Below are 21833 nucleotides of genomic sequence, written 5' to 3'. Positions count from 1 at the left end.
AGGTTCGGTAAGAATGTGGGGTGTCCACCAAGCTTGCTCTCACTCCCCCTGTTACCCTTCCCTGGGACGCCAGGGATCGCGCACTGGTGAAGACCCCATGCTCAGGTACCAGGCGCCCGCACCTGCATGTGCACGTGCGCAGCCTCTTCTGGTGAGCCAGGCTGCTGGGGCTGGTTGGACTCCCTGTGGTTTCACACAGGAGCCTGTGTGTGAGGCTGGCCGGGAGAGAGTGCGCTGCCTGTGTGGCTTCTGTGCGGTGCCACTGGGCAGCCCAGAGGCCCACACTGCACGCTGGCCCACAGTGTCCGACCACGCTCAGTGCATCTCTGTGTGGGGACATGGGTGCTGTGACTCAGCCAGAGGGGGGCGTGTGGAGGCCTGGAGGCCCAGGTGCTGCCCAGGGCCCAGAGGTCAGCTGGGAGCTGCCCTTCCATGCCAGACGCTCACGCTTCAATCGCAGGCCAGGCCTAGGGACTGTACCTGTGCATGAATTTCATGCACTGGGCCTCTAGTAATGATATAAAAACAAACAAACATCAAAAAAATCCCCATTGGAGGAGTCCAGGAAAGCAACCTATTGTTTGAAAACCAGTAATTAAAATGAGTCAAGAGCTCATCTACCTTTCCTATGCAAACTATACCTTGGAGTATCAAATAGTTAATATGGTAAGTTTCTCATGATAGAAGCCTGGCAGCCAAAATGAAAAAGAAATGACTGAGTTAGACTATCACCATTGTGCAACCCTCTAATGAATGATCATCCATGGCTATGCATTCACAAAGAGAGACCACCAGCCACTATGTGCCTCCAGATTGACGTCCACAACACTGCCCATGAAGAAACAAGCATTTATTATGTCAGAATGATATCTTCCCCAACTTTAACTAGTACCTGAAGGTGTAATTTCTGCCTAGTTCTTCAGGGGTCCCCCTTTATAGTTGGGTTTCAAAGAGCAAATGAGCTAATATACAAATCTGGGAAATCTCTAAACTTAGAATAATGTGCTAATATCATGCTTTCTAACACTTAACTATACCAGAGCAAAATAAGACAGAGTGGGGTCATCAAAAGATTACCGCATGGCCAGTTCCTTGAGATCAGGCTGTGTCCTGTATATCATTATATCCCAAGAATCTATCACAGTGCTCGGCATAAGATACATAATCAACAAATATATATATTTTTAAATATGTTTTTATTGATTTCAGAGAGAGGAAGGGAGAAGGAGAGAGAGATAGAAACATCAATGATGAGAGAGAATCATTGATTGGCTGCCTCCTGCATGCCCCCTACTGGGGATCGAGCCCAAAACACAGGCATGTGCCCTGATTGGGAATCAAACCATGACCTCATGGTTCATGACCTCAACATTCAACCACTGAGCCATACCGGTTAGGCAATCAACAAATATTTTTAAATAAATAGACCAGTATAGTAGCTGAGGAGGAAGAAGAAAAGTCTCAGCTCTTCTAGCCTTTGGTTGTTTGACCTTGGGGAAATCCTTGTATATTGCTGAGCACAGATTTGCTCATCTGTGAAATCCTGCCTCTGATACAGTCTTGTGGTGAAGAAAAAGTGAAATAACGGATGAGGAAAGTGTTTTGAAAACTGTATGTTACACAAATAGAAATGAACTATCAGCTGTTTTTTTTTATTATTATTAACAAAGCTTTTAATATTTAAATTTTAAATTGTCACTGTATTGGGGTAGTCCCTGGGGCTCTAATATTCATGGAGGAAGGGAAGTGGTTGAAGTGGGAAGTGTGCACATATACGGAGGATCTGCTGTGCATCAGTTACTGCTGATCCCTTTATATTCCTTTTTAAATTCATTTATTCCTACAATCCTATAAACTAAGCATTTATACTCTGCTGTTTAGAAGAGGAAACTAAGGCTGCCAGAGGTCATATAAGCTAACCAGTTCACACCAAATGTGAGATGGACCAAAAATTGAAACCCAGACCTTTCTAACTTCAAAACCTATTTTCTTCCCACTGCACCTTAAAGTGAAGTTTCCGACATGTTTGAAATTACGTGCTCATGCTCTGTCCAAAATGAGTAGAGTTTGACTTCTATTTTCATTGACTCTTCTCTTTCTGAATAAAGGCATTAGAGCAGCCAACCTCAGAATCCAGCAACCTTCCAGAACACATTTCTGAGCATCGTGTTTAAAACAAAACAAAAAAAAAGCCTCATTTTAAAGCCAAAAAGAGAATGATGGCACTGCATGAGCTTTGGCTTTATCTGATTCTCTTGCACCATTATTTCCAACCACCCTTTATTGTCCTGGGGTTACTATAGCTTTTGGCTTCTGAATTCCTTGGGAGTGTTGAAAAAGAATGGAACTGGCCCAGCCTGTGGGTCTCAGTGGTTGAGTGCTGACCCATGCACCTGGAGGTTGCCGGTTCTATTCCAGGTCAGGGCATAGGCTGGGTTGGTGGGCTCCTTCCTCCGTGGGGGCATGCAGGAGGCAGCCGCTTGAGGCAGATGTTTCTCTCTCATGGATGTTTCTGTCTCTCTCTCCCTCTCTCTCTTTGAAATCAATAAAAACACATTAAAAAAAAAAAAGAATGGAACCGCTATAATTCCCCCTTGCCTCTAATACCCTTTCCTCAAGTGTCAATTTGTTATGTGCTTTTTTTTCTTTTTTATTAATTTTTTAAAAATATATTTTATTGATTTTTTACAGAGAGGAAGGGAGAGAGATAGAGAGTTGGAAACATCGATGAGAGAGAAACATCGATCAGCTGCCTCCTGCACACCTCCCACTGGGGCTGTGCCCGCAACCCAGGTACATGCCCTTAACCGGAATTGAACCTGGGACCCTTCAGTCCGCAGGCCAACACTCTATCCACTGAGCCAAACCGGTTTCGGCTGTTATGTGCTTTTGTGGGTGTGCTGAGCTCAGGAAAACTGTACCTAGGACTTCTGCACTGTAAATGCATAGAGGACCCTCTCTGCCCATACACTCCTGAGGTTGAGAGGAGCCAGATGCCTTATGTCCCCCTGACCCTGCAAAATGCTCCCTCACTCTTGTCTCCTGCTGCCTACCCACAGGGAAACAAATCCCTCTCCCAAAGATGCTCATTTTGCCTCTGGAGCTTTGAATTCAAGAAAGCCCGGACCACTGCAGCATTAAGTCACAAATTGCATCTCTGCAGCCTGATGCTTACGAGATGATGGAAGAGACTGTCAAAACTGTCATCACTTGGTGAAACTGCAGACATCATCTAAAAGACTACGTAACACAAAGAGTTGTTTTGATGGCTAAATTGGTCAATGCAATACAGAACTGTACTTGGCCATAGTAAGCAGGCAATAAATGTTAGCCATTATTATTCTTTCTATTGCTATCGCTTTTCATTTCACATGAACTTTCCATATTTTAAGTTAGCTTGTTCCTAATCATCACTTAGGGGATCATCTCTAAGCACTCTTTCTTTGAGAACTGGCAAGGCATGGAATTAAGTGGGGATCTCTTAGGTATTTTGTTAAATATGCTAAAATGATTGGCCAGTCCTGATAGCTGAATCTTAGGCAGATCCTAACTCAAAATAATCCTTTATGGAAAAAAAAATGGGAAACTCTGGACAGAGATGAGGTTTTTGTTTTGCTTTTTGTTTGTTTTCAGTTCTCATGATGTTTTAGGAAAATCTATATCAAAGCTGTCAGCGTAAATCTAAATACCAGAACACGTGCCTTGCTCTTAAATATCCTGATTTCCATCTTTTCCTTTCCAAATTGGCTAGTGCAAAACCATTGCAATGGAGACACCTGGTCACTTCCGCCTTGTGTAAGTCTCACACGCCCTAAAAATAGCGCCTGTGAAATTAGCTAAGGAGCGAGCCCGGCTGCACACGAATGGCCCGATAACACAATCTGAGTGTACTATCTGGTGTTCTGCTTTGCCCGGCTGGGATTAGAGCTGTGAGTGAGACTGAATTGGGCCTTATCTCACTCTGGGGCGGCTTCGGGCTCCAGCTGGATGCCCACATGCATAAACCACAGCTTTGCAGAGCAGAGCGCCTCCCCACGTCCTCCTGCCCAAATCGCAGCGAGGCCGCGCGGAGCAGGGCACCTCTGAAGCAAATAATCAGGGAAGTCTCTGAATAATGCATGAGAGCAGGACCCTCCCTGGCACATTTGAAACTGTACTGGGAGGAACTGTGCTCAGCAAAGATAGCAAAAACAAGTCCCTGGAACATGCCTGCCCTGAAATTTATTCTTGCAGCAGCCACTTGGGGAAAAGCGAAAGCAAATATGACAACCACGGGGAAGCCATGGCATTTTAGTGAGTTGGAGGCTCATGGGTTTCTCATCAATCTAAAGCAGCAACACGACAGGATTGAGAATTTTCTCTTATTGATAAATACTAACTCTTCCTCTGGGGAACTGGGGATGGGCTGATCCTCACGGAGAAGTGACCGGTGTCATCCAGAAGCCTCTTACTCCCATGCTCTTGTTTGGCTGGGTTAGTATCATGTGTGACTTCCCTTCATTAGAGTTGGCTGACATCTGGGCACTGTAGAAAAGCTGTTTCTACTCGAGTGGCTGTTTCTTTGGGGACCAGCACTAAGTATACCCGGGCAAGGGACCTCCATCTTTCTGATCCAGATGTCGGCTTTAAGACAGCTGCAGAGCTGATACAGCGGGATTGGATTCCACAAATGTCTGGTCTCTAATTTGATATGCCAGCCGATCATTAAGTGCAAAGTAAACAGATCTTTTTAGGAGAATGTTTCCTCATCGCTATGTCACAAACCCGCTATGTCCTGGAATGTCCCCAGTAGGCTCCTGTTCCGGCCCAGCCCAGAGGGAGCAGGGCCAGGAGCCTGTGTGACGCCCTCCCTCGGCTTCCAGGGGCCTTGTCCCCTGGTGCTTGCTGATGTGGGGCCTCATGCAATGGCCCTCTCCTCTCTCATGTTGACTGTGATCAGGTACATTTTGACACTTTGAAAATAAAATAGGGACAATGTTCTTGACTCAGAAAATCTACTCCTAGCAATTTATTCTCTGCCCAAATATTTCTGGCTTAGGTTGTCCATCAGATTATTGTTTCTAGTATACCCGTCCAAATACAGTCAGCCTCATTGTCTGAAACTGGGAGATTGGTCACATAGATTATGGGACATCCATAATTGGAATATTATGCTTTTATGGAAGAACATTAAATAAAATGAAAAAGATGTTCACCCTGTATGTTTGAGTTTAAAATACAGGTTAAAATGTCACCTACATTGTAATCTCAAATCTGTAAAAGAAATACATGTATATATATTTAACTGTGGTTATAGCTGAGCAGTGATTATAGGTGATTTTTATTTGCCTCTTTTTCTTCTGTTCTGCATTGCTCATATTTTCCATAATGACAACGTATTGCACTTCTAACTGGGGGAAGGGTGGGAAATTAATGGTGCAGAAAAATTTAAAAAGCCAGACCTGCTACATCTATCATATTCTGCCTGTGAAGTTATCAGGCACACAGGTAAGAAAAGGGACGCAGAGCCTCTCTCCTCCTAAGGGAAGCACTGCAGGCATTCCCCTCTTCTCTTTCTATCCAATTGGAAAGAGTCAGATCTTTGGGTCCTAAGTAAAATAAAAGTGCCTTCGCCTAAAGGGTCTAGCTGCTTTGTAAGGCACCGTGGGGGAGGAGGTAAGGGCAGCTTCGTGGGGAAAGGTCGGGGAGGGGGGGAGGGGGTGCAGATGCAAGGCTTCTTGTGAGGTAAGATAACCAGCACATGTGTGCATTTTCCCATCATAACGCCCGACACCCTTGGACCCGGTTACTCTGACACACACCGTTGTCGGCCTCCTAAACTTCTTTATTATGATGCTTAACAATTATAGTTCCCAATATCCCATTTGCTTAGAACATCATTTTTAAATTCCTTAATTTGTTTTCAAGGCTTGAACAAAAGCCCTTTCATCACTGTGTCAAAGGGCAGTCTAACTGCTAAGCTCTAGCTGCCACAATTCCCCCTATCAGATACAGTTTAGTCAGATTCTACTCGACGGAGATAAGGAAGACTGGGCAGCCTGTAATGAGTATATGGCTCTAAAGGGAGTCAAGAAATTAATTCCATTCTGAACATTTGGAAAATGACTCCAGCACACAGTACAGGAGGGTGGAGGGGGAGCAAAGTTTCATGTTTTAGAAACGCACACATCAGCTCATGTGGAAGATGTACCAGTTGTCTGTGCATGCTCCATGGAGAGGACCAAAGATCGCCTTTAGATACCTCTCAAGTCCAACTTACAATCCCTCATTCATTGTGAGACACTGCGTTTTGGCAAAACATAATTATGTAGAGAAAACACATTTCAAAGTCCGGAGGGCAAGAGGAAAGAGGAGGAATTGATTGTTTCCCATACATTTCACGAGATCTAGCCTAAGAGAAAGCCTTTGCCTGGACCACTTTTGTTGGTTAAAGCACCAGCAAGTTTGATTTACTGAGCACATCACCATCAGAATTCCTGAAAGAGTGACTAATAAAATTTAGATATTTATTCATTCCACAAACATTGAACACCTTATATACATCATGGGGTATGAGGTCATTTTTCATATGCTTTGGGGAAAGAAAGATGAGTAAAGTATAAAGCTTATTTAAGGGACAGACAGTCACTGGTCACTGGAATGTAGATAAAGCACGTGAGTATGTATATACAGTGGAATATTATTCAGTCATAAAAATGAATGAAATCTTACCATTTGCGACAACATAGATGGACCTAGAGGGTATTATGTTAAGTGAAATAAGTCAGAGAAAAACAAACACCAAATGATTTTACTTATATGTGTAATCTAAAAAGCAACCTAAGCCGAAACTGGTTTGGCTCAGTGGATAGAGCGTCGGCCTGCGGACTGGGGAGTCCCGGGTTCGACTCCGGTCAAGGGCATGTACCTGGGTTGCGGGCACATCCCCAGTAGGAGATGTGCAAGAGGCAGCTGATCTATGTTTCTCTCTCGTCGATGTTTCTAGCTCTCTATCTCTCTCCCTTCCTCTCTGTAAAAAATCAATAAAATATATTTTAAAAAAATTAAAAAAAAATAAAAAGCAACCTAAACAAAAACACAAAATAGAAATAAACTTATAAATACTGAGGACAAATTGATGGTTACCAGATGGAAAGGGGTTGGGGAGAATGGTAAAAAGAACAAATTGGCAGTTATAAAAACTGTTAAGGGGATGTAAAATACAGTTTAGGGAATATAGGCAATAATATTGTAATAACCATATATAGTGACCGACGGTTACTAGACTTATTGTCATGATCACGTAATAAAATATAAAATATCTAATCACTATGTTGTACATGTGAAACTAATGTAATATTGTATGTCAACTATAATTTTAAACATTTAAAACTTTTAATAAAAAAATAAAGCCTGAGAGGCATAGGTTTCTGGGGGACAGAAATGCCTTCCACCGAGGGCAGGCTGGAGGAGTTTCTAGTTGAGCTAGTTTTTATGAATGCATAGAGGCGTGGAGTTTGGAGACAATAATTTTGTTGATTTTTACAAAGATTAAGCTAGTAGTGGAAGGAATACAGTGGTTGGCAAAAGTAGGTTTACAGTTGTGAGTACACAAAGCAGAGTTTATTCTTGCATTATTATTTATTTACTCATTATTGTATAATTTATTATTATTAACCTACTTTTGCCCACCCCTGTATATTTAGTAAACCTCCCCTATGAACCTAGCATTTTATAGGTTCTATCAGATATATTCTCATTGGCTAGACAAGTCATACCCTCATGAAAGTGAATATTCCACATTAAAGTATAGCTTATATACAATATTATATTAGTTTTAGGTGTAAAACATAGTAATGCTAAATTTATATACCTTATGATGTGATCACCATGATAACTCTAGTAATCATCTGTCACTGTACAGTTATTACAATACTATTGACTATATTTTCTGTGATATACATTACCTTCCTATGACTTACTCATTTTATAACTGAAAGTTTGTACAGCTAATTCTCCTTAATCTTTTTCTCCCATCCCCTACTACTGCTCCTCTCTGGCAACTATCAGTTTGTTCTCTGTGTCTATGAATCTGTATTTGTTTTTTGTTTTTTTTTGATTCTACATATAAGTAAAATCACATGTTATTTATCTTTCTCTACCTGACTTAATTTCCAAACACTTAAATGACAAGATTCAAAATAACAAGTGTTGGCCAGGATGTGGAGAAAAGTGGATATTCCCACTATTGGATAGGATTGCAAATTGGTGCAGCCAGTGTAGAGAACAGTATGCATGTTTCTCAAAAAATTAAAGATAGAACTACCATATGACCTAGCAATTTCACTTCTGGGTATTTATCTAAAGAAAATGAAAACACCAACTTGAAAAAATATATGCACCCCTATATTCATTGCAGCATTATTTATAGTAGATAAGATATGGAAGCAACCCAGGTGTCCATTGATAGATGAATGAATAAAGAAGATGTGAGATATAATGGAATATTACTTAGCAATAAAAAAGAAGGGTGAATTTTTAAATACTACAGGCAGAGTCATTCCAGCGACTTCTACTTCTTGTTCCACCATTTTGATGAGCACATTATCTCTGCCTCTTTTCCATTACAGGATTGAAAGGGAAACAGAAAACACTGAGGAGAGAAAAGTAGTGTAGAGGAAGCTGACATGAGGAAGGCAAAAGAACAATGACAGCTGGGTGTATGATATTTCTGGAATCTGTCAGGGAGTCTTTCTTATCCACACTCACATTCCTGGGTTCTTCCCTGCTGGTCTCTCACTAAGGTTGCCAGAGGTCTCCGCTGGCCTACTATTGTCCTACCCTGAACCCTGTGGCTGAATGAATCTTCCTAAATCAGCACATTTCCTATTTTGGCAATTCACAGTTGCTTTCAGAGCCCATGACAATTTGGCCTCAGCATCCTCTTCTAGTTTATGCCCTTCCTCCATTCATTCATTTATTAAACAAACGTTTAGTGAAAATGCACAATATGAACTTCCTGGTGTAATTAGGCCACATTGCTCTCTGTACATTCTTAAATCTTCTGTGTCCACTCCTTACCTCCGAAACTTGCTAATCAATGCCTTTTTCTAATCTGCCACCCTTGCACCCACAATACTTGAGGGCATTTCATTTTATTTTTTTATGTTCTTCACGTTTCCTAGAGTGACTCCTCACATGTAACAAACCCTCAATAAGCACGTGTTAATTAAATGACTTCATAATGAAAGAACTGAACAATTATATGGTAAACTGCTTAGAAAAATACAGGTTCTTGAAGCAGTGGGGAAGAAAACTAGTAAGTTAAACATTAAAAAAAAGCGCCTACCTCATTGCTGCTAATTATCTGTTGTACAAAATATTCAACTTTCTACCTCAAGTCTGTACTGACTGCCTGTCTCTGAATATCAACAATCACAATCACATGATGGATGTACTAGAAGATTACATATCTTTTTATTCATTTCACACATTTTAGACGTTCAAAACTAATATCAGATTAGTTTTTAGGAGAGGAAAAAGTCATTTATCGAAGGCAATATTAACCTTTGTCATGAAAATACATTTATCTCATATGATGCGCATTTATTTTGCATAGCATCATTTATTGGCCATTTTGCTGCGAGCAGGATTTGTGTGAGGTGCCCTGGGACACAAAGCCTAGGTCCAGTTATCAGAAAGAAACTTAAAGGGTAGATGCGAGCAGGACTTTCACATGCCAGTTAAAGTGCCGTAGGTGATGCAGCGCACCTAGTCAGGGAAGATGGATAAGAGGCTTGAGGTTGGCCAGGAAGGTTAAATTGGATGCAAATGAGCAAAGAAAAAGGCAAAGACTGAGGGAAGGCAGTAACACCCTTGTACAGTATTTAGAGGGTTTTGTTGTTGTTTTTTCAACATGATTACCTTACGGAAGTACAAGATGCTAAAGTGATTCTAAAGCAGCCATGAAAAGTGTGTGTTCTGTGTCTTAGGACTTTAATAAGCCACGATGGCTCCTATGATGATTACTGAAGCAACCATGGCACCAGTGCCCTAAGCTTCCTGAGTACATGGATACTGGTCCACAGAATGGCAATGCTAAAGAGTTGCAATGGCTTTACAGCATGCTTACATGAATTCACCCAAGCTCTCAACAAAGCAGGTGGCTCATGGGAAACCTGCTGACAGGATGCTGTCACTGGCACAAAGTTACCTGTCTTAGGCATTGTTCTGGTCCAGGGAGGTTGGCAGAACATCTCCTTAAGTTGGTGGTTAAATGTCTTTTACTTTACCAAAATCATTAGGTGCCTGAACTCTCTTTGAGGACAACATTTTAGCCATCTCTTCATTTTGATCCCTAGCCCTAGTACTTAGCAATTACCGGGGTGCGGGGTGGGGGTGAGGGTGGGGGGCGGCGTTCAGTTAATGTTTGGAAAGCTAACAAATGAATGAATGGTTAGATGAAGGGGGAACATAATAGTTTATTTATTTATAATTTCAAAACCTGAGGAGAGTTTGGATTAACTGCAAGAACAAATATATGAACAGATGATGCTGTCTAGGCTTAGGAGATGAGTTAAAACGAACAGGAGCCCATTAAGGTCTCTGCATTGTGGCCATAGCAGGCTTTGTTTGGTAACTGTACCTCCTCCCTTGTCTTTGTTTTATGGAAACTCCATTGTAACTCCATTGTGCTGTTGAACAAGTAAGGTTCAAAAAGGAAAGCTGCAAATTTCACTAGTCCTGACCCTACAAGTGTTTTAGAAAATGAAATGGAAGTTATGGGAGCAGAAGAAAATGAGTTTCGTTATTTTGAGGTGGGGAGGAGATTAATGACCTTGGAGCAAAGCGTGTACACAATAAAGGCTGGGTGAGTGCCCTGGCCAGTTTTGTTAAGTGGTTAGAACACTGGCCATGGACCAATGCTTCTCAGGTTCAATTCACTGCCAAGGGCATGTACCTTGGTCTGCAGGTTTGATCCCTGGCACTGGCAGGGGTGCATGTGGGAGGCAAGTCGTCGATGTGAGTTTTTCTTTCTCTCTCTTTCTTTTCCCTACTCCTCCCCTCCTTTCACTCTCTCTGAAAATCAATAGGAAATATATCCTCAGGTGAGGATTAAAATAAATCAATCAATTAATTAATTAAGGATAGTTATGAGGCCTGGAGCATTACTTAATCAGTAATTTTTGCAGTGTTCTGTCTGAAAATAGAGAAGCAACTGAAAGTAGAAAAAAATAGAAATGAGAACTATGATTTAATTAATCAAATTTTGTGGGGTGGTTTTCTTCTATAGGGATTCTTCTTCCACCCTATTATTTTATTTTTACTATTGTTACTATCTTATCATTTTGGCCGCTTTGCAGGATTGAAACAAACAAACAAAACATACATGAGGATATGTCTGATAAAGCAAAACCCAAATGCTATTAGCCATTCCATTCCAGACCCATGAGATGGAGCAGCTTTGAACTTCATCAATATAAATGTTCCACTCATACATTTTCATGTCTTGATGTCAGAGTTAATTTTAGTTACAAATGGGCCTCTTACCTATATGGCTAGTAGAACTTGTAGACATTTGGGACTTAATTTTACTCATGTAAACATGGCCCTACTCTCTTGTCAGTCATTATTAGATACAATGTTAAACTGAATAAAGTTAAATCTGAAACCAAGACAATTTCAAGCTTATGTCAGTTTTAGTCTGCTTTGAGACTGTGTCGATTTCCAATGAAATGAAGGCATCAGGAACTCCATGGCCAATTTTCCCAAGCAAGACAAAGTCTCCTAAGATTCCAGGAGCAGATTCCAGTTGAACCTTTATGTCACAAATCATTGCAATTCCCAGCCCTAAAATCCTCCAGGTGATATGATTACTTTAAAAATCTGGATTGTATCCAAATGTGAGACATAAATGAGGTTGAGACTTACCAATTGCTTGCCATCATCTTTTTAATTTAAATCCTTTTTTTATGTTTTCTGTTGTACCCAATTAACAGGAAAATAATAAATTTTTCATGTGTGGTCTTATTCGACCCAATACATAGGTCTCTCTGATTTAAATTCTTCTGTTTGGCATCCTTAACCCACACCTAAGTTACATCATCATCATTACTGTGTTTTTATATTTACAGTGAAATTTGCTTATGAATTAAAAGCTAGTCTCTGCTTGTAACACTAGAAACTGAACAAGTCCCAGCATAGTCCCAAAGCAAGATTAATAATGACATGTCATAATATTCAGCCATAGTAATATCTCTGAGCAAAACTTTATCGTCAACATTTCTTTGTGGAGCCCAGAAGCTGTGTCAGTCGTTTTCTGCTCTCCCTACTGACCTTTTGGGAAATTTTCTTCCACTGATGGAATTGTCATTCTGTCACAGGAAAAGACAACAGAGTAATGGAAAGTGTTGGCTGGCAAAAGCAAGGGTTCAGGCTGGCCTATCTGGGGCAGTTCCAGTAATTTCTTCCTCCTAATATAATGGGAAATGAGTATTAAGATTTTGAAGTTTCATTAGCACACTTCAAAATTATTTGGCTAGGCATTAAAAATAATTGAATATAGTAAATGTATAGTTTGAAATATTATAGTTCCTCAATTTTTATGCAATTTTAAACAGCATAAAAACATTGTACCCTTACACTCCTTATTTTTGTCAGGGCTTTTACTAGGTATGCACTAAAAAACCACACAACAGATTGGTTGGCCAAGTGAGGCCTGCTGCTCTTTTCAGAAGGTTTCAGGACACTTTGCCCAGGAGACTTCTGAGTGTTACTCCTGCTGACAAAGTGGTGAGGTGGGCAGCCCATTCAATCGGTAACTGCTGAATCTATAAGAAGGTTTTTTCTCATTATGAATCTATTTTTGTTTTCTTTAACATCTACTAGTGTGTCTTTTTCTGTTGACTTCTCCAACTCTCCTTTTGTCTTTTTAAGCCAGAAATACCCTGATCTTTACCTGATCATTCTGGAATTAATCATTTATAAATTTACTTATTTTCAAAGTTCTATGGAATGTCTTTAGATGAGATATGACCTGTAATTAAAACCACAGTACCTGACAATTAATCACATTCAGTAAAATTTGTTGCATTTTTGTTTTAAAAATACCAGTCTAGTGCACAGGAAAGCACAGGGACTATGAAATTAAAGAGGCCTAGATTCTATTGCAGTTAAATTATTAACTTGCTCTAGGACCTTGGGCTACATTTTTCACCTTTTTCATTCTCTGTATTCTCAGTTTCATTAAAAAAAATCTCATTTTACAAAGTTGTGTTCAGGATTATCTGTGCCAGTATCCATAAAATACCTAGTACAGTTTCTAGCACATAATAGTTGTTCGGTAAATATTAGTCTTCACACACAGCTCATCCTTCCCAACCCCACCTCCCTTGTAATCTAGAACAGCAGTGTAAACAGGAAAAGAGAAGCCTTGGCTTCCAGCTTTGCCCTTTCTATGCCCATGACCTTGGACAAATCACTTTATCTCCTTGCATGGTTCCCTATCAAATAGTCTCATTTCTACTACAAAAGTTTGTTGTAAGAATCAAATAGATATTGGATTGGTAATAAATTTTAAATATCACGATGTGTTCTCTTAATGTAAGCTATTGTAATTGCTGGTAGTAATTTATCAGTGAATAACTGCTGAATGAATGAATGAATGAATGATCTATTCCCCCACTTCTCCCTCCCCACACAGGATCAGGGAGGAAAAGCCCAGCAAACTTAATATTGAAAACTGGTTCACATGTGCTTATGGAAATACGCGCATATGGGAACATTTGCCTGATCAATGCAAATCCCAGAAAACGCTCTCACATAAACATCTGGCAGAAGAGCCATTGACTGCAAAAGTTCAGAATCCCAGAGTTATAGTTGTCAATGACTGACACTCTTCCTTTAATTTCTTCCAGGAATTTCTATTACATCACAATGTTGCGTGATCCAGTGTCCCGTTACCTGAGCGAGTGGAAACATGTCCAGAGAGGAGCCACATGGAAAACCTCCCTCCACATGTGTGATGGGAGAAGCCCCACCCCCGATGAGCTACCTACCTGCTACCCTGGGGATGACTGGTCTGGGGTTAGCTTGCGAGAGTTCATGGACTGCACCTACAACCTGGCGAACAACCGCCAGGTGCGCATGCTGGCGGACCTCAGCCTGGTGGGCTGCTACAACTTGACTTTCATGAATGAGAGCGAGAGAAATACCATCCTGTTGCAGAGCGCGAAAAACAACCTGAAGAACATGGCCTTCTTTGGGCTCACGGAATTCCAGAGGAAGACGCAGTTTCTCTTTGAGAGGACATTCAACCTCAAGTTCATCTCTCCCTTCACACAGTTCAACATCACGCGGGCTTCCAATGTGGAGATCAATGACGGTGCTCGCCAACGCATCGAGGAGCTCAACTTCCTGGACATGCAGCTTTATGAGTACGCAAAAGATCTCTTCCAGCAGCGCTACCACCACACCAAGCAGCTGGAGCACCAGAGGGACCGGCAAAAGAGGAGGGAGGAGCGGAGGCTGCAGCGGGAGTCGAGGAGCCACCGGTGGCCCAAAGAGGATGGGAACACAGAGGGGGCCGTCACCGAGGACTACAACAGTCAGGTGGTGAGATGGTGACCCCCTGCCTCTCCTCCCTGTGGCGTTACCTTGGAGACTCTTGGGCCATTCTGAGGGCATCTGGCTGTATGTGGCCGGAGGGGGACACCTGCTTCCTCCTTCCCTTCACCTTTATCCAGCTGGAGAGGATCGGTCTTGTTCTTTACTTCCTGACATTTGCCCATCTGTGATATGGAGGAGGGTAGGGATGCATCCGGGATACCCCACTTCAGAAGGTCAAGGAGAGAAGCACCAAAAAGGAAACAGTGTCCTTGCAATCTCCTTGGCACAGCACAGGTGACACTCTGGGTGACTGGACCCACAGAGGCAGACATGAAAAGCCAAACCGTGGCTTGGATGTTCTGCCGAAACTGGTCTGTTTCATACTGTCTCTGTAATGGAAATATTGGTTGGTTTCAAGAGAGAGGAGAGAAAGAAGTCCCTCTCAGCCCTTTGATAAGGTTTTAGGCCAACTCTTACTTTGCTGTTGGCTGTCATCTTTGAACTCTGTTTGAATGGGGTTCAAATCAGAAGAAGAGAAATGTGTTTTGTTGCCGTCTTTTAAAACAAGATTCTCCTACTATTGACCATCACTAGAGACTCACATCTGACAAAGCCCTGCATCCCAGCCCTGAGCCATGTTTCCTTCCCCACATGTTAGGGAACTGCAAGTGGATTCAGGTCAGGGTGCCCGTGGCCCCTGAGAAATGAACGTTGGTAGGGGCATTTGGGAGAAAATGTCTTATTAACTAATGCCTATGGAGAGAACTCTTTACCAAGTTGTATTTTCAGTGTAAGGAATGAATGATAAAGGGGGCTGGCGGGAAGCTGGAGGGTAGATACATGCCTACCATTTCCAAACTGGCTACAGACCTCAGGTGTATGTTTTTTTTAAAGAACATTTCCAAGTTTTATCTCTTTGGAACAGCCATCTTCTCTGATATGGTACTGCCAGGTCTGAAATTCTAATATCACAGAGGGAAAGACATTTGAAAAGAATTTGGCTTGAAGAATATGAGCTTACGGTAGCTATCAGGTATATAAAACATATTTGGGGTCCTTAAATAAATAATAATTTTGATTTAGGCCAGGAGATACAGAACATAATGGTGCGATTATCCTGGGAGTTTAAAAAGACTCTACCTCCCAAAATCTTAAATATTTCTAGCCAGATAACTGTTTCCTCCCCACATGGTCTTTGCCTGTTGTTAGATTCTGGCTACAGCTGGCACTGGCTGGAGTGTATAAAACTGAACCCCCCAAAATGCACAGCATTGCTGAATGTTTCTTATTTTCACCTTTTCCCAATCACAACTATGATAACACCATGCTTTTGAATAATAGGGGGAGAAGTATGGGAGAGGACATCGAGATCCCTTGCCTACCTACCAATCAGTTAGGAGGATCAGAGTGAGTAGTAAGTTTCACAATAGATTTGTCTGATCAATCCCCTCAAGGAGCTGAAGGCAAAATGAGTGAAACTCCTAAATCAGATTGAAAAGCCTACTTCATTGATATCCAACATGTTTGATGTTTAAGCCAGCTTTGTATAAGCCACATCTCATCCTTCGGAATACTCTCTCTGGGGTTGAGAGTCAATCAACCCAGAGGCATTCATGGATCGACTGCCTGCACGGAAGGAAGCCTGGTGCTTCCATCAAAGGGAGGCCTAGAAAAATCACATAGACTCTTCTCTCACGACCCTTGGCTTCATCTGTCATGTGACAGAAGGCATTTTGGGGGACCTCCCTTTTGCCAGGACCTGTGGGAGGCCCTTTTTCATACTTTAAATCTATTCACAACCAGGTATATAGTATTAGTCCCAATTTCATAGGTGGGTAAAGTGAAACCCACTGACAAAATGTAGCTTTCCCCTGACTGTATGCTAGGTCTGGTTCACTGCAAAGTGCAGTCTCTTTGGATTCCATCATGATTTCCATTTGGGATAAAAGCTTTTGGCCAATCATGCAAGAATCCAGCCATTATTGCCCAGAAGTATATGCCTCTATCCCCTATGGGTGACACAACGGGACAGCACTAAGGTGGCAGTGACCCAGAGCCATGGGGCCTTGTGGTGAGTCCGGCCCTCTCCACATCAATAAACTGAGAGATTGATGACTTCTTAGGCAATTTTACTTTGTCAGCCATTCATGAGGGTGAGTTAAAGGGGCCAAGTAAATATTGCTCATTATTTGGTGGCGATTAGGCTCACAAAATATTAATGTTTTCTTTTCTGATGATTTGTTCCTAAGGTAGGGAGGGAAGGAGATTGCAGCTGGGATTACTGAGAAGCTCGCTCTCTCTTCACATTTTGATGTTAACATCGAATGTCCTGCCCAGGATGGCATTCGGCAGGTCTGCAAATTACCCTCTGCCTGCTATTGTCACACACACACACACACACACACACACACACACACACACACACACCCCACAATGATGATCTAGTCTTTTGTCCTGTGGAAAATCAAACCAAGTTCGAAAGCATACAGGTTGTTTCCTTTAAACTCACTTTAAATTTTTGGCAGGGAATTGGTGCATAGCTGAGACTTGGAGGCAGCCTCTGCTAACTTCACACTGCTTCTTAGGCACCTCGGGATTGATATCAAAAGGCTTTCGTGGCCTTGCTGCTAAAGGCGTGATGTATGGTGCTCCACTGGAGACCAGCTATCAGGATGTTCAGAGGAGAAACCATCTCTTCGTGTTGGCCCGAGGCCAGTGCTGAGCAAATTAAAAAGACCGACAAGGGCTTTCTCCTTCATATCATTTCATTCTAAAGCAGCACACTTGTCATATCCCTGGGGTCCTATGTTGATAGAAACGAAGAGGTGGGGATGCGGTTTGTTCTCTGAAAATTGACTGCACACCTACATGCTGAGGGAAGCTCGGGGAAGTGATGCCAATAAAAGGCATGTGGGCCAAAGGATCCAGGGGAAGTTGTCGGCCTTCAGATCCCAAACCAAATCAATTCCAGATACATTAGTGTTAAAAGTGTGTGTGTGTGTGTGTGGGTGTGTGTGTGTGTGTGAGAGAGAGAGAGAGAGAGAGAGAGAGAGAGAGAGAGAACAAGACAGAGAATTCCCTAGGGAGTGCCACATCCTATTGACTCCTGCAACTCTGAGGCGGACATTCCTTTCCTTCTCTCAGCAATGGCAGCCCCAGTAATGAGACTGGGATGCGGTGTCTGTGTGTGTATCTGTGTATGTTGACATTATTATTATCATTATTAAGGACTAAGGAGGCTATTCTGCCTCCTCGTTTATTGGCAGCCTCCTCTTGGTAACTGGGGAAAACCTGCCCTGAGAATTATCTGGATCCCCTTTATAATAATTAATATCATTAGCAATTAGTTTTAGGCAGCAGTTAAAAATATCACATGTGGTGTTAAATTTATAAAAAACAAGTTTTTTTTTATCATCTAAAGGAGGTAACTGTCACAAATAGTTTGACCAATGGTTTGAAAAATGAGGATTTGTTCAAAAGTCTGTCTAGAGATAGTATATAGTATGGGAGAGAAGGTCTACCAGATAGACCTGGCAAGGAGGTGAGGTGAGCATAGATCATAAAACTAACTATAAGTAGTTTATTGGATAGGTTTTCCATTTGGCTGATTTAACAAAGAAACTCAAAATGTTAGTGACTTCAATAAGATGGAAGAATTGTTCTCTCACTTAAAAGACAAACTGGTTGGATAACTGGTGTGTGACATTACCAGAAACCGAGGCACTCTCTTGCTCTCTTGTCCTAATGTGCAGATTCCATCTCCTGGCCCAAGATGACTGCTGCAGCTCCTGCCATCTCATCTACATTTAAGACAACAAAGAGGGGACATGGAAAGAAGTTGCACATATCACTTATAGCCACATCTTATGGGCTAGCACCTAGCCATTAGCTACATTTAGCAAAGAAAGGCATGAAATGTCTTTGTTATTGGTTGCTATGTGCCTTGATATGAAGGTCCTATTATTTAATGAAATAATGTAAAAATTAATACTGATGAAACTATTAGTCTGACACAAAGGGGAATTAAAAAATACATCCAGTGATTTTTGATGTCATCTATATAGTCATATGTTTTACAATAGATAAGATTAAAATTCATAACTTTATATAGCACTTAATGTTTTTAAAAACATTTTTACCTTTAGTATCTCATTGATTTTCAGTACATTCTTATATGTTAAATAGGACCTCTACGCATTACCCATTAGATAGTTTGATATGGAAATTCAGAGATGTCGAGAGATTTCCCAAAGATTACAGTTTACTAACAAGGAAGTTGCTCGGAACCCCAGACTTTTGACTTCAAGTCTTTCCTACTATTTTGTGCTGCTTAGCATCAGATTTGGGGTTGGGAATTGAAAAAAAATATGAATCTAAACCTTTATTGATTTATATCTTCCCTTACCTTTTCATGGAACTGCAGTGATTTAGATAATGCCAAGGAGACTGGCAGAGTTGGCCCATAAGCCCCTGCGTCTAGTGAGGGAGCCTGTTAATAGGAGTGAAATGGCCAAAAAATTGTCAGTGCTGCAGGGGCAACTGAAAAGCACAGGCACTCAAACATTTCTTGCTCATGTTCACCCCATCCAATCCCAAAACTGCTCAAGGACAAGGCTGAGGGGATGTGCTGACACCTCCTTAGGGAAGCTCAGTGTGAGAAATACTTACAATCAGTAGCAGCCTCAATGCTGAAGCTTAAGGGGTGATCAATAGAACCCCTGCTCTAAAAATTTACTTTTGTCTCTACCTCCTCCCTAGGTCCCTAGAATTTTATCAGCAACTTACTTTTTTTTGGTTCCTAAAGGTTTTTTAATTTTTTTTTCAGTGATTCCCTTTGCACATTTGCTAAAGAGAGGAAATGCTTTAAGCTGTCATAAGCTAACACCTCCACACAGAATGTTTATCTGGCCTCTAGCTGAGAAGAAGGTCCTATGTAATAGGAGTCATGTGGGGTGGGGGAGTCGGGGGTTAGGGAGACTGGGAATAAGCATAGAAAAAAGAGTAGAGCTCCTAAAAAGGAAGCAGACCTTGTAAAGGTGGAAAGATGAGGAATTAAACATGTGCCAGAAAATATTGAAAAATAGAAAATAACTAATATGCAGCTTCTGTCCTCAAGAACAAGAGCAGTCTGGGGACTGTAATTCTTTTGGCAATTTAAAAGGGCAGAAAAGGACATGAGGCTCATGAGACAGGACAAGAGCATGGGGATAGTTTTAGGGGCTGAAATAAAGACTGAATGAATAGAATGAGTTGGCTCAAAGAGAAAGCTGGGTGGGACTTAAGTGAAGAATACCCTGATCTGATCACAGCTGTGTCGCCAAGATTTCTCCTTTCCCATCGTTATTGTACCTCCACTGGTCTCCAGAACTCTGACTGGATGTCTCCAGGCTGGTGTCAGGGCTGGCCGAGTCTGATGATCTACTCAGCTGTGTCATCTCTGGGGAGCATGCGAAGGTTCTTTCTCCAAGACACTTTCAGCTTTTCTTCTGCTCCCTTCTTTCATCTCTAGTGGACATATACGCCTGTTATTCTCTCACCATATTCACCTGGACACATCTGAACTGATTCCCTAAAACTTTGAATCAGCCCTTTGGGGCAAGTGGGTTGGTTGAAAACCTGTGTGTTTTGTAACCTAATGGATGGAATGCACATGGATGTAAGCTTCGTGACACACAGAACCAACTGATCTTGCAGAGGTGCTGAGATTCCAGAGGACTGGCCTCGCTATAAACACCAGCAACATCTGCAAGACCAACACCCCTGGACTTCCAGGCGAGGACTCGAGGTAACCTCACGGAGCTCTGGATCTGAGAACGCGAAAGCACAGATGTTTCTTGAACTTGTGTTCTAAGTTGTCTATGGAAATAATGTGTCATCTTTTGACACACGAAGTGGAATCTCTGTGAGTTCCATGTTCTGCTGCACTGTGGTATCTCATCAAAGGGCCAGATGTCAGTGCTGGAAAACCTCAGCTCTTGCCAGGGAAAACCATGATCTGAGGAAGCAGCGTTTGTGTGATTTAGTCATTGTCACATTTGTCTCCCACCAGCTTGTCGTTATTTTTTTTTTTAAATCACGTGATCCACTTTTCTCTTCTGCCCGTGTTTTTTATTCCTCCCAGAAGTACATTCTGGGTTTTGCTTGCATTGTTTTTCATTTAATGTTTCAAAGATTTAAAAAAAATGTTGGAAAGAAAAATCTGGACTTATATCTGGTGCCCCATTTTAGATGTAAAGATAGTTACTCAATAGATAGTAAATTATTTCTCCTAAGAGATATTTCCTTTGGTTTCTGTGCAACAATATGTATGAACTCGGGTCCTAGGAGATTGTATTGTGACATTATCAACCCTTATTGCTATTTAAAAAATGATAGTTTGTAGAACTGAGGATTTCCATTGATGTGAAGCACAATTTAATGAATAAGTTAGCATATTAAACTGTTGTGATGTCAAGAACAATTGTTTTCCCCTGTGATTTTGTTAGACATTTTTGCAAAATGAGAAAAGTTGGTTAAACACTTTAAGGGATTTATGGAAACTGAACCCACAGGATCAGCTTTGTCAAACGCAAAAAATCCATGCTCTGGATACTAATGTGGTTATTGGATGTGAAACTTTAAAAGCATAAAAGTCAAAGAAAATATAGATTGAAACAATTTAAAATCTCTGAGGCCAGGGAGGATTTCACAGGCTCTCAAACACATAAGCTTCTAAAATCATGGTTGTCAGTAACCCTCCCCATTCCGTGCACACTCCAGCACATTGACATTCACTGTGAAATGTGGAAAAGCAATGTAGAGATGGAGGGAGAAGGAAACGATGTGAGAAAGAATGGTGAGAGAGTACATCAGGAATTGGAGCTAAGGAATTAGGAACTCTGTCTAAAAGGAAGGAAAAGAGAGAGGGAAGAAAAGAGGGAGAGAGAGGAAATGGGAAAAGAAAACCACAACAACTGCCCTGGCCAATGTTCACAGTGGTTAGAACATTGGCCCATGCCCAGAAGGGTTCAGGGTTCATTTCTCCGGCAAGGGCACCTACCTGGGTTTGCAGGTTTGATCCCTGGCTCTGGTCTCTGGTTGGGGCACATGCAGGAGGCAACCAATCTAAGTTTCTCTCTCTCTCTCTCTCTCTCTCTCTCTCGCTCTCTCTCTCTCTCTCGCTCTCTCTCTCTCTCTCGCTCTCTCTCTCTCTCTCGCTCTCTCTCTCTCTTCCTTCTTCCCCCTCCTACTCCCTTTAAAAAATCAGT

The 21833-nt window shown here is 41.7% G+C and overlaps 1 protein-coding gene across 1 annotated transcript in view; it reads left to right on the top strand.

Annotated features, from left to right (window-relative positions):
* Positions 1 to 19823, top strand: part of HS6ST3 (heparan sulfate 6-O-sulfotransferase 3) — a gene marked incomplete at its 5' end in the record, with an annotated part of 687819 nt that extends 667996 nt beyond the window's left edge. The window contains one exon of the mRNA XM_006755051.2: positions 13896 to 19823. Coding sequence (XP_006755114.1) covers positions 13896 to 14604 — 709 coding nt within the window. The remainder of the gene's footprint in view (positions 1 to 13895) is intronic.
* Positions 19824 to 21833: the final 2010 nt, after the last annotated feature.

This window comes from Myotis davidii, unplaced genomic scaffold, assembly GCF_000327345.1.
Source record: "Myotis davidii unplaced genomic scaffold, ASM32734v1 scaffold133, whole genome shotgun sequence".
NCBI lineage: Eukaryota > Metazoa > Chordata > Mammalia > Chiroptera > Vespertilionidae > Myotis > Myotis davidii.
This window is presented reverse-complemented; position numbering and strand designations above follow the sequence as displayed.